The sequence below is a fragment of the Rattus norvegicus genome, chromosome 6 (assembly GCF_021556685.1).
Source record: "Rattus norvegicus strain SHRSP/BbbUtx chromosome 6, alternate assembly SHRSP_T2T, whole genome shotgun sequence".
NCBI classification, from domain to species: domain Eukaryota; kingdom Metazoa; phylum Chordata; class Mammalia; order Rodentia; family Muridae; genus Rattus; species Rattus norvegicus.
This window is the reverse complement of record NC_141539.1, coordinates 12,759,251-12,772,449: the sequence shown is the minus strand read 5'-3', so window position 1 is coordinate 12,772,449 and position 13,199 is coordinate 12,759,251. Positions and strand designations below refer to the sequence as shown.

Sequence of the window (13,199 nt, the reverse complement as noted above, 5' to 3'; positions counted from 1 at the left end):
CATTGTAATTTCTAAGCTAGTCAGAGCCACACAGCGAGACCTCATCTCAAAAAGAATCACCCAGAAGATTTATGAGGGACGGGATGAAGCTAGTTGAAAAGTATTATTTATTTCCTTATCTTTTAAAAAAATAGGGTGCTCAAACACAACTAACAGAAACAAACTGTGAAGGTGTAGCAAAACTTTTCATTTATTCTTCCTATTTTTTAAAACCAAAGTTAAAAAAAAAAAACAAAACACCTATTTTTTTTTTTTTTAAATCCCAAGGCAGAAAATCACTTGGGTGTTTTATATATCACATTAAGTATGCATCCAATGTGTATGAGCAAGTAAACACTTATTGGGCGTAAGTCAGCACTGGTGCTTCCTCAGTTTGGCTTGCCTCATTTTTTAATCATGTGTATCAGTGTGGGTGCTTGGACACTTGAGTACAGGTCCCTGGGATCTCTGAAGCTGTAGTTAGAGGTAGTTATGAGTCCCTGGGAGCCTGTGAGGAGGATATACTGCTAACCTGAGCTGTCTCTCCGCCCTCTCCCACCTTATCTTTTGTGACAGGATCTCTCACTGAGCCTTGGGAACACTGGTTTGGCTAGATTAACTAATTGACCAATTGGCTTCCGGTATTATCTTATCTATCTCTTACCTCCTTAGATCTAGATTACAGATTACACAGTACCCAGTGATGTAGATGGCTGCTGGGATCCAAACTCAAGTTCTCATGTCTACGCAGTATCCATTTTACACAACGAACCATCTCCCCAGCCCTTAAAATCTCTTAGGATTCATTTTAGGAGAAAGGAGTTTAAATTCTAGGAATGTAGTATACACAGAAAAAGGTAACTTAAAAGGTTATGTATCCTGAGTGAGGCCATGAATTCAGTGGTAAAGTGTGGCACAGACAAGCCAGAATGAAAGAACACAGCACTGACAGATCCTCATGCGCTGTGTCACACACAGCACCACAGCAGGCCCCAGAGACAGACCAGGCCAAAGGTACACACACTGCTGCTCCTTAGAACTGTCAATCCATCACTAGGTGTTCGCTGAGTTCTCCGTTTTTGTTTTTTAAATGCTGGTGTAATACTTGTAAACCCAAGTCTGTAGACAAATACCTGGAAAAGCTGCCTACGTACGGGGGTCTGAAATATGGAGGAAGTCACTAAAGTGAACTAATCGTCACCACAGGCACTCTCATCGAGGAGCTTCTAGTCAGGCTGCAGTTACCTTTGTACCTCTACTCAGGTATGAATAATAAGAAAGTAGCCATAAATGTGAGACTGGATATGGCTTAAAGAAAACACAGCCAAAGCTATCAACACACGGTTCCGGAAGGACAGAATTATTACCACTAAGTGTCTCCAACAGAGAATGACTTTTTTAGGATTTGTTTGTCTTGTGTATGTGAGCACACTGCTGCTGACTTCACACACACCAGAACAGGGCATTGGGGTCCTGTATGACAAGGCTGAGTTGTGAACTACCACGTGTTGGAATTGAACTCAGGACCTCTGGGAGAGCACTGAACAACTGAGCCATCTCTCCAGGCCGAGAACAACTTCTTAACAATCCTATCTCAGTACACTTCTAATAGTTATCCAGACTCCCTCTCTCATCTGTCAGCAAAAGAGCTCCGAGCCATGGAGGCTGGTCCTGAGTGTGTGGTCCGGAAGGCCACTTCTGTCTGTGAGCTGACCTCATAGGATCAGCAGTGTCCTTCCTTCTATTCATCTATGTAGACAAGCCACAGACTGAACATTAGGTGGACCTGTTTCTCAGGTTACACGGCTGACACTGGCTAAGCTAATGTAGCCAGCTTGTGACCTCAACTCTTTAGTTCTAAGCACATTTGAAAGACGGTATTCATGACGGCTTAGTTCATCTGGGATCCGTACTGTTTTCTGCCATGGACCCACTGTGGTCAGGTAGTGCAACTAATACACTGGGGTGTGAGCTCTCCCCAGTCCTATGTCACCACCTTTCCCCATGTCTCTGAGGCTTACAACATAGAATGTTGGCAAATGCTGTGTGAGTACAGGAAAATTACCTCAAGAAAAACCAGACACTAAATCAAAAAAGGACATCTAAATGATATCTATCAAAACAGTCTTTTGTGTAGGCCTGACCTGCTTAGAACTTCTCTAAGGCCCAGACTGGTGTCACACTTGTGGTGGATTACAGGCATGGACCATGCCTTCACCTCTGTTAACACTACATTGGAATAATGACCTCAGAGACTCTAAGAATTTATACAGTTATGAAAATAAACAGCCAGATGCAAACACTCAACAGTCCTGCCCGTTGAGAGGTGCCCTGGTAGTTTTGTTTGGGTGTTTTTCCCTAGCAACTCTTAAGATATCCACGGTTGGCCTGGGTTCTGGGTCTCCCTGCCTCTGTCTAGCAAGGTTGGTATGATAGGATACTGGCACATGGTCATACAATCTTTTTAAGGAGAAATAAAATGGAAACCAAATTAACAATGAGAGGCTGGATAGAACACTTGCCTACTGTTCTCCAGGTCTTGGGCTTGATCTCTCAAACTGATCCCTACCAAATAAACAAATCAAAACAAAAGAACAAACAAAAAGCCCTCAGCAATTGAGACTGAGTTGCAGAGCACAGACACTGCAGACCAGCTACATCAGACTCACTGCAGTGCGGACTCAAAATGCTGTTTTTCTTTGGTCTTGTTTTTTGAAGTTCTTATTGTACCTGATATGGAAACCGAACTACAGACACAGACACACACTCTTTCCCCGTAGGATCCCATGCAATTTCTACACACAGTCAGACATGAGAACTCACATGCCCTCATCAATTTGATCAATTCTACCACAAACATAATGTACTGTAGATGATGCCTTGGGCATGTAAAGTCATAGACTGGATATTGTATGACTCAAAATACAGTAATAACTCTTCCACTCAGACAATCTACACAATGACGCTGAAGGATGGATTGTTAACTGGCAGAGCAGCTTTTATCTTACCATGCCATGATCAAATGTGAATACACCAACATCACGTCCATGATGAATGTGATTCCGTCTAATAATTGGATTTCCATGATTTTTAACCCAAATCCCAGCTAATGCATTATTAGAAATTTCATTATCTTCATATATTCCCTACAAAAAATGAGAAATAAACATTAGTGCAGTTTCAAAAACATTAATAAAAAAAAATAGTTTAAAGAAAAAAAACCCCAAAAACAAACAGTCCAAAGCACGTACCTGTGCATGATCTGTTATATAGAGGCCGACGTTTTCACAGTCACTGATGTTACAATGCTTGATAGTGGGACACGCCCCCTGACCGCTGACACACACTGCAGAGCCAACTGCGAGGAAAACACGCATTAAAAAGCAAACCATGGAACAGCCCTGCACTCCCCTCGACACAAGGCAGGGGGAAGCACGAACCTGTGCATGTGCTTCGGATGATACAGTGGTCGATAATGGGGCTGCAGTTGACTGTGATCTCTAGGCAGTGGTGCGCGTTGTGATGCTGGGCAGATTTGTCATCAGGGTTGAACTGAAAAGTAGAAAGTTTACTTGAAATAGCAACAATTAAATTACCTACTTCAAAAAGGATTCAAAAGGAAAAGTCTCTTACTCTTATTGTCATATATCCAACGTAAGCGTCCTCAGAACCTTCCATAAAAACGAAAGTGGAGTCTCTAGTGTTCTCAATGATGACCTTGTCTGCAACCTTCCCAGGTGCTGCAGGAGACAATTAAAGACAGGGCCTTTATTCTCTTCAGTCAGTGAGGAATTTGTCACAGAGGATTTCCACCCTCCCACCCTCCCCACTATCCTCCTGCAAAAGGCAGGATTCAGGATGGCCTCAAACTTGAGATCCTCCCAATTCCTCCTCCCCAGGGCCAGGGTGACAGGCCTGCATCACCATGTCCAGCTGAGATGGGGTGTTTTAAAACTGGAGAGGACGGAAGACAGTCAGTGACAAGAGTGCTTCCTGACCCTCCAGAGTACCTGATTTCAATTCCCAGCTCCCATCCTATCTATGTGGCTCAGAACTGCCTGACTCTAGTTACACACACACACACACACACACACACACGAATAAATTAAAAAGACAGCAATATTAAGCAGCAGGACAACTTTTGTTAACTATGTTTCATCAGTATCTATGACAAATAATCATTATCTATTGGAAATATTGTTTGATAACACCACTGCACCCAAACTCAAATATAATAATACTTCTAAGAAAATTCAACTGTAAACAGTATTAATATCAAATGCATATTAGGAAATAAACAGTTGGGGCTGGAGAGATGGCTCAGTGGTTAAGGCCAGTGGCTGTTCTTCCAGAGGTCCTGAGTTCAAATCCCAGCAACCACATGGTGGCTCACAACCTTCTGTAATGGGATCTGATGCCCTCTTCTGGTGTGTCTGAGGACAGCTAGTGTATATCATGAAATAAACAATTTCAACATGACATTCATTTTTAAAGTTGTAAGTTTAAAGTTAAAAGAAGCAGCATTTTCTCTTGTTTTGGGGAATGATGGTGCATGCTAGGGCTTGAACAGGCCCTCAGACACGCTTGACTAACAATGTACTCTCAATCCCTCTCCTCCTCTCAGGGATGATTTACCACAGAGATGGGGAAGGAAGCAGAGGCAGTAAATGTAAATTTCATCAGTAAATAATACTGCTAGTTACCTTTTAAAAGTCTATTGTATTCTCAAAACAAAACAAAAACCAAATATGGAGTCAATTCTTGAGATAACTCATCAATATTTAATAAATATCTCATTAGAGAGATGGCTCAATGATGAAGAGCCCTTGCAGAGGATATGGGTATAGTCCCAGTGCTCACAGTGGCTCACAACCATTCCTAATTCTTGTGTCCTCTTCTGACCTCTGCAGGCACTAGGCAAGCACATGGTGCACATATATACAAACATATAGGAACACATAAAATAAAATAAACAAATCTAAAAAACAGAAGCAATACACTACAGCATTAAAAACAAAACCATTACTGCTAGGGAGAAACTCAGTGGTAGAATGCCTGCCTGTACAGTAAGTATACACAATGTCCTAGGTTTGAGCGCAAATAACAACAACAAAAACAAAATAAAACCAAAGAACCCAGAATGCTGTTTTCAAAGGAAAAATAACATACCTATTTTTTTTAAATGAGTAACTGAAGACAATGGAGAAACCAGTGACATCAGAAACCACATGCATCTGTAACTCTAACTTTCCTACTTTTGTTTCTCTTATATCTCCTCCGCTGTTTTCCTGTCATTAGGGATTAGCAAAGTCCACCCAGATTTTAAGTCACTAAGACTGAAAAGACTGAGTATGTAAATGAACTAATACAAATAAAGTGCTAAAATTTTAACAGTAATGAGTTTCAAAATACCTGCACCAATCATAGTGATTGGAGATTCAATATATATCCATTCATCAGTATATATTCCAGAATGAACAAAGATAAGCCCATCAAAATGTGCTTCTTGTACTCCGCCAAGGGCATCTTCAATAGTATCATAATACTAGAAAAATCAAATAAAAATGTCAGTACAGAACAGTTGATACAGAACCACATTATCACCTAAATGGCATAAAATACAATTGACAAGACTAGATCTAGTGTTCACAGAAGGACAGAACAAATGTCACATAACAATGAAAGGGAGGGGGTTGGGGATTTGGCTCAGAGGTAGGGCGCTTGCCTAGCAACCGCAAGGCCCTGGGTTCGGTCCCCAGCTCCGGGAAAAAAAAAAAAAACAAAAAAAAAAACCAACAACAACAACAACAAAAAAACAATGAAAGGGAAACAAGGGGGGAGAGGCCAATAAAGTCACGTTTTATAACCAACCCCATATGCCAACTACAAAGTAAAAACAAACATACCAACATGTTTTCTCTCCCTTTGTATCTGGCAGGATTACTATAGAAATGTTCCGCAAATCCCGGCTTTACGTGTGCACCTTTATACTAGGATGTCAAAAACAAGACAAACACTGTCTGTCACAGAGTCAATGTACCAAAGTGTAACATTTATTAAATATGAAACAATTCACACCATACCAACTATTATTTCCCGTCATACAGTACAATGAAGAAAGCTATTCATTATATATAGTAAGACAGGCAGACTTTCCATTTTACCACTACCATTAGTTTGGGCTACATAATTCTTTGACATGGGGAGCAGCCCCAGGAACCATGTAGTGGTGGGGTTCAGTAGTATCTATGGCCTCTAACAAACTTAATACTAGAGGTAAGAGCCCTCTTCTGCTTTGACAAACACAGAGTATCTCAAGACTGTTAAAGTGTTCCCTGATAGTTGAGAAAGCAAAATCACCCCCAGCTGAGAACCACTCACACCGACGGACTAGAAACAGAAGAAAGCTCAACTATGAAGGGCATGGTGTGTCTATAATCCCAGCAGAGACGGGTGGGTCTTTTGTAGGCCAGCCAGGACTACACAGTGAGACCTTGTTTAAAAAGAAAAGAAAAAGGGTGGAATTTTTAAATTACTAAGACCTTTTACTTATGTACAAATTTCAACAGATCCAGTGGAATCATGGCCATCCACGCTACTGACGCTTCCTACATTTTCTTTTCTTTGCAGCAGTCGTCCATGTGACAGAGGCTGGCCTTCGGCTGTGATCTTCTGCCTGGGTGCTGTGTGCTGGGATTGCAGGTGTGTGCTGCTGTGCCCACAGCTAGTCTTCCATGCACTTGTTTACCTGACAAAGCTTTGAATTATGTGGCGTCGTGTGTGGGTTTGTGTACGAGTGCAGCTGGCCAAGCAGGCCGGAAGAGACAGGACACTGGATGCCCTGCAGCTGGAGTAACAGGAAGTTATCTATGAGCTACCTGTGGGTGCTGGGATCTAAACTCAGGTTCTTTAGAATAGTGCATGCTCTTAACCACTGAGCCATCTCCCTCTAGATGACTTTATTTTTTTAAAGAAATGTATCTACAAATACACAAGTCTGTATTTTTCTGTATTTCATACCAACTGTTGAAAACTCTCTTTCCATGGATTTGGATGTTCATATTCTTCTGGATTAATCTGGTAGAATTTACCAGGTTCAGGATGCATCATAGGCCGGGTATATTCAAATACTTCCATATATAATCGTTTCCTGAGGGGATAAACAAATTAAAGATATCCTTATAAAATATCCTCTAGATTAATAAAATATTAAATATATGTTAGCTGAATGACCAAAATTTCAATAAGGATAGCCAAATTAAATAAATATAGAAATTAATTAACTAATGTACCAGTCCCTGCAATGGTACTGGTGGTGCAGGGTCTTCTCTGTTGTCTAGGCTGGCTCTAAACTCTTAGACTCAGAGAGCCTCCTGCCTTACCTTCCCGAGTAGCTAGGAGCAGACATGTACCAGTAGGCAGACAAAATACTTTCTTTTTTTCCCCTTGCAGACAGGATCTCATTATGTAGTCTTGGCTGTCCTGGAACTCATTCTGTAGACCAAGCTAGCCTTGAAATAACAAGGATCCAACCACTTTCCTGTGCCTCCCAAGTACTGGGAGTAAAGGTGTGTGGCACTATACCCAGCTGTCGAAATATTTCTTAAAATGACTAATTTTAAAAAGGTGGGCAGTGGTGGCACATGTCTTTAATCCCAGCACTCAGAAGGCAGAGGCAGGCAGATCCAGACCCTAGGCCCACTACGTCTACAGAGTGAAGTTTCAGGACAGCCTGGGCTACACACAGAAAAACCCTGCCTCAAACAAACAATAAAAAGTTTAAAAGTTAAAAAGAAAAGTATGTGGTTTTTTTATAATTTATTTTATGTATGTGAGTACACTGTGGCTGTCCTCAGACACACCAGAAGAGGCATCAGATCCCATTACAGATTGTTGTGAGCCACCATGTGGTTGCTGGGAATTGAACTCAGGACCTCTAGAAGAGCAGTCAGTGCTCTTAACCACTGAGCCATCTCTCCAGCCAAGTATGTGTGTTTTGCCTGCATCTATATGCACTACATATGTGCTGTGCCTGCAGAGACTTGAAAAGATACTGGAACCCTACAACTGGTTGTCCTGAGAACAAACTGTGAGAACAGTGTTCTTAACCAGTGACCATCCTCTCCAGCCCAGAAACCAACTCTCACCACACACAGTGTGTGGTCTCACTCTGTAGCCCAGGCTGACCTGCAACTCTCTCTGTAGGCCAAGCTGGCTTTAAACTCTGCATCCCTCTGCTAGGGATGGATGATTCCAGGTGTGAGCTACCATATCCAACTAGCTCTGCTTTTAAACAGGAGGCGGCACTGCCTGGAGAAGCCTGTACTAACCCTTGCATCACCGGCCTCTTCTTTGGTAAAGTCACACCCATGCTCCTGGCACATCCTACTTCTGGGCATCTCTACACTGACACATTAAGTCTATACTGATGTGTTTGTTAAACCCAATGCTGCTTCATAAAAACAAAAACCAAATGTAAAAAGAAAATGAGTTGGGAGTGGTGACATACAATGGCATCCCAGGCTGAAACAGGAGGGCAGTGTAAGGGCAGCCTCAGCTACGTAGTCATTCTGCGGCCACCCTGTGCTGTAGAAGATTCTGTCTGCGGTACTCTACCCGACTCCATACATAAAGACTCCCTTCCAAATCACTTGCTTGTTATGAACTTGTAAACAAAGAAATAATTCCTGATTTATAATATTTCTTGGATCAACAAGTTCTCCACATTTACGATAACCAGGCAACAGAATTTATAAGCATTTTAATTTTCTTTTAATTACTTTGTTATAACTAGAAGCCCGCACGTCCACTTCCTTCCCTGGCAGTTTTGGCATCACACAGCATCCTTCAAGGTAACAAGGAGTAGGTTTCACTCACCACAAAATTGGATCATTAGCAAGTTCACTGAAGCGTTTACACACACAAGCAGCTCTACAAAGATCTTGTTCCAGCAAATAAGAGAATATTTTTAAAACTACTTCATCTGGTAGCTTCTCCTGAAGATACTGTTCAGCGGGTGCTGCTGAAAGAGATTAACAGAACATAACAAGTCATTTACCAGCAACGACTTCCTCACCAACAAACAGCATATGCCTTTACTGATATATTTCCTTTTTAAAAAAAAAAGATTTTATTTATTTTGTGTACATGAGTACACTGTAGCTGTCTTCAGACACAGCAGAAGAGGGCATCAGATCTCATTACAGATGGTTGTGAGCCACCGTGTGGTTGCTGGGAATTGAACTCAGGACCTCGGGAAGAGCAGTGTTCCTAACCACTGAGCCATCTTCCAGTCCTGTATTTCCCTTTTATCTTACATATATGTACATACAAGCATGTGCACACACGCATGCACAGTGTTAGCTGTTTTTGTTTGTTTTGTGTTTAGGCAGTCTTTCGAAGCTTCCTAGGTCGGTCTTAAATTCACTACTCTTTAACTTCATTTTCCAGCTCCCAGCCCTTTACCTCCCAAGTAGCTAGCTAGTGTTATGGCTACACCATAGCACTATTAAAAAAAACTTTTATATAAAAATAAGACAGGCTGGAGAGATAGCTCAACATTTAAGTTTGTACTGGTCTTGCAGAGGACCCATTTTTTGGTTCTCAGCACCTCTAACCTGAAGCTCACCACATCTGCAAATCCTGCTCCAGGAAATCGAATGCCCTCCTTCTAGCTATTTAGGTAAGTACAACAATCTCCTCACAGAAGCACACACACACATAACTAAAATTAAAGATACATTTTAAAAAACGTTAAAGAGGGAAGGATTAGGGTTCTGATGTATTTTTTAATAGTAACTACTCAATATATTCAAATAATATTTAATTTTCAGTTTCACTTACCGCCACCATCATCATCACCATCATCTCTATAAAGCCCTGTCTATCTGTCCCGATACTCTCTAGACCAGGATGACCTTGAACTCAGAAATCCCCTGCCTCTGCCTCCTGAATACCAGGATTGAAGGCATGTGTTACTATGCTAGGCTCAAACATGAACTTTTGAAACGCGTCTCACTTTACTTCCCTCTCGGAGTACCTGACAGATCTTGTGACTTCCCAGACACTCTTGCCCGCTTCGCTCGATGGCCGAAGTTTTCTGTAGTTGAAGTAGAGGCGCCCTTCAAAACCAAGAAGAAACTGTCAGTCAAGTATTCCCACTGTATATAATTCTCACAAATTTTGACCCATTCTTTCCTTACAAAAACAATTACAATTAAGTCACCTCCATGCTGTTCTTTGTAGGACACGCTGTTCTTTTTGGCAAAAGAGTTTTTCTACGAAGCTGGTATGGACTGTTTTGTGCACCAGGACCTGATTCTTCTGCAACCATATCTGCAGGAACATCATCTGTCAAAGATGAAAGAAAACGGTATCCATCTTTTTACTAAAATCTCAAATTCAGCAAGAGAAGGAACAACATAATTTTGTACGGAATTCCAGCCAACCGGATGACTATCTGACAGACATTCCATATCTTGTAGAGCTTGGAAAAAAGTTTAAGAAAAGAAAGGGGGTGTGGGAAGAGGTGAAGAGGTGTTGACGAGAAGAGCGGGTCAGAGCAGCTCAAGCTGAGCAGGCAGGCTGTCCCACTGCAAGGCCAAGTGGAGGGAGAGGGACGGCTCAGTTCTGTGTACCAGACAGCAGTCAGGGAAAAGTGAACGGGTAGAGGGTGGCCTGCCAGATGGTGCTAGAGATTTAGAGCATGAAAGAGATTCACAGCAGGGAGGGAAAGGGAGTGGCCTCGGGCAGAGCAGAAAGAGCCTCACACAGCTGAGGTGAGAGCAGAGACAGGTACACAACAGAGTAAAATGAGTCAGAAAGTACACAGGGCAATGGAACCTGGATTTCTGTTCAAGAAAACAGCTGTAAATTAAAAAAAAAAAAAAAAAGCACCAGTAAAACCTTTGCTGTTGAGCCTGGATTTAGAGGCATAAAGTGTGAAGTCCCAGCCATAGAAGGAACACAGGTGTGAACATTGAGATGTGCAGAACGGGTGCTCATCAGCAGAAGCTCTCCCCACATTTAACACAAGGCTTCCCAAAATAGTTGAGCATGGCTAGTAGTCGGATCTTGCTTTCTGAATAACATTTTCTATAAAAGGAAAGTTTCATACTTGTTGGAGAAATGGTGGTTCCCAGGGTAGTAGGGCAGGAAAGTACAAAATGAGCCTAGAATATCTTGGGGGCAGAAAAAAAAAAGGTGTGATTAATTGATCAATCGATCAATCGATCGGTAGGTAGGTGGGTAGGTAGGTAGATAGTGGATGATAGGTAGGTAGGTAGAGAGGGATGGATGGATGGAAGTGAGCTTAAAAAGGCAAAACTAAGCTAGTGCATCAAATAACAAGCCACAAACTGGCAAACTGTAACCCACTGGAAGTCAGGCAATTGTTATCTGCCCACAGATTAGGAGAACAATAAATGCCAACCCCGATAGGAGCTCATCGTTCACATCAATAATGACAGACTAAAACTGCACCACCCGACAGACAGCACAACAGAATTTCCACGAAATTCCTGACAAAGATGGAGAGCAATGAATCCATTATGAAGAATAGCAAAGCTGGAGAGCACAGCTGTTCTGTAACAGGACTTGACGAGATGAGCAAGACTACACACAACCTGTGGCTCCCGTGAGAACACTCCCGCCTTCAGCCACCCCAGTACATGAAATCTGGACACCAAGAGTAGAGCACAGGGTGTATTAGTGTTAACTTCACGGCTCTTTAGTTTGTAGGGGCATGCACTCATAGACTAGGGAGTAAAAAGGCATGTTAGCTTTTAAAGAGCTGGGGGCCTCTGCAGTTTGAATTTTAAAAATCTTGAAAATTTCGATAGTATAAATTCTTGAATCATAAACACCAACAGACAAAAGAAAAAGATGGTTAGGAAAAAAAGTGACTGTAATACATTAAAAAGGGGCAATCTGTTCACAAATCAATACATGACCAATAGCCTAGTTGTGGTGGTACATTAGATGTGGAAAGATAGTTCCAAACTAAAGAAATACAAATAAAAACTACAGTGTGATAATTTTTATCTACCATATTATGCAAGATGCAAAAGATTCTTTACACACGAGTGTTACCAAGAAGAGGAAAGAATGCCAGGAGTTTGTGGTCCATGCCTTTAGTCCCCACACTTGGGAGGTTGAGGCATCGAATCTCTGGGAGTTCCAGGCCAGCCTGGTCTATGGAGCAAGTTCCAGGACAGCCAGGGCTACACAGAGAAACCCTGTCTCAAAAAACCAGGAAAACACACACACACACACACACACACACAAAGGGAGCAAAAGGAGACAGGTTGTTCCGCTGCTCTCTGGAAGGCTGGGTGGCAAACTGCCTCTCAGTTGTCCCATTTCTGACAACTGATCCTGCACCTATGTAGAAATCAGTAGTACAGACCAAGATTGTCATTGCTGTAGCTGACCTACTACAGAACAATCACCAAAATCATCACTGTCAACCAACACAAGGACTGTTTTGTGGCAAGTAATTCTGTACAATGTGATGAAGAACTACTTCTTATACACAGGTTAGTAAACAAATCGGGGTTGAGAATTACAGCTTAGTAACAGTGCCTATATGTACAAGGCCCATACTGCAAAACACAGACAAGACAATCAATCATACAAATAAAAACTATACAAATCATACAGATAAAAACCAATATATATAAATGAAACTTGTTTAGGGGACACACACACTCTCCATAGTGAAGGGAATCAATTTGAAGCAGCTCTTTGTCTTGAGGATTTACTGCTGTGAACAGACATCATGACCAACTCTTTTTTTTTTTTTTAAGATTTATTTATTATGTATACAGCGTTGTGCCTGCATGTTACTTGTGCAGGCCAGAAGAGGGCACCAGATCCCATTACAGATGGTTGTGAGCCACCATGTGGTTGCTGGGAATTGAGCTCATGACCTCTGGATGAGCAGACAGTGCTCTTAGTGTCTGAGTCATCTCTCCAGCCCCATGACCAACTCTTTTTTGGGGGGTGGGGGGGTGGGGCTGAGGACCGAACCCAGGCCCTTGCGCTTGCTAAGCAAGCACTCTGCCACTGAGCTAAAACCCTAACCCAGCACCCCCCAACCCCACCACGACCAACTCTTAAAAAGACAACAGTTAATTGGGGCTGGCTCATAGGTTCAGTCCATTATCATCAAGGTGGGAGCACGGCAGTGCCCAGGCAGGCATGATATAGGAGGAGCTGAG

General features: G+C 42.1%; 1 protein-coding gene across 5 annotated transcripts in view; it reads right to left on the bottom strand.

Moving 5' to 3' along the window:
• Fbxo11 (F-box protein 11) overlaps window positions 1–13,199 on the bottom strand; it is a 76,608-nt gene that overhangs the window by 13,953 nt on the left and 49,456 nt on the right. For 2 of the 5 annotated variants that reach the window (XM_087552979.1, XM_087552981.1), the window contains exons 2-11: window positions 10,205–10,329; window positions 10,019–10,100; window positions 8,857–9,001; window positions 7,000–7,129; window positions 5,886–5,969; window positions 5,392–5,524; window positions 3,613–3,719; window positions 3,420–3,531; window positions 3,231–3,337; window positions 2,988–3,125 (exon numbers count right to left, since the gene is read on the bottom strand). In XM_087552979.1, coding sequence (XP_087409105.1) covers window positions 2,988–3,125; window positions 3,231–3,337; window positions 3,420–3,531; window positions 3,613–3,719; window positions 5,392–5,524; window positions 5,886–5,969; window positions 7,000–7,129; window positions 8,857–9,001; window positions 10,019–10,100; window positions 10,205–10,329 — 1,163 coding nt within the window. Of the gene's footprint in view, window positions 1–2,987; window positions 3,126–3,230; window positions 3,338–3,419; window positions 3,532–3,612; window positions 3,720–5,391; window positions 5,525–5,885; window positions 5,970–6,999; window positions 7,130–8,856; window positions 9,002–10,018; window positions 10,101–10,204; window positions 10,331–13,199 lie in introns of those variants that run through there. The other 3 variants (XM_087552980.1, XM_087552983.1, NM_181631.2) reach the window with 2 other exon arrangements.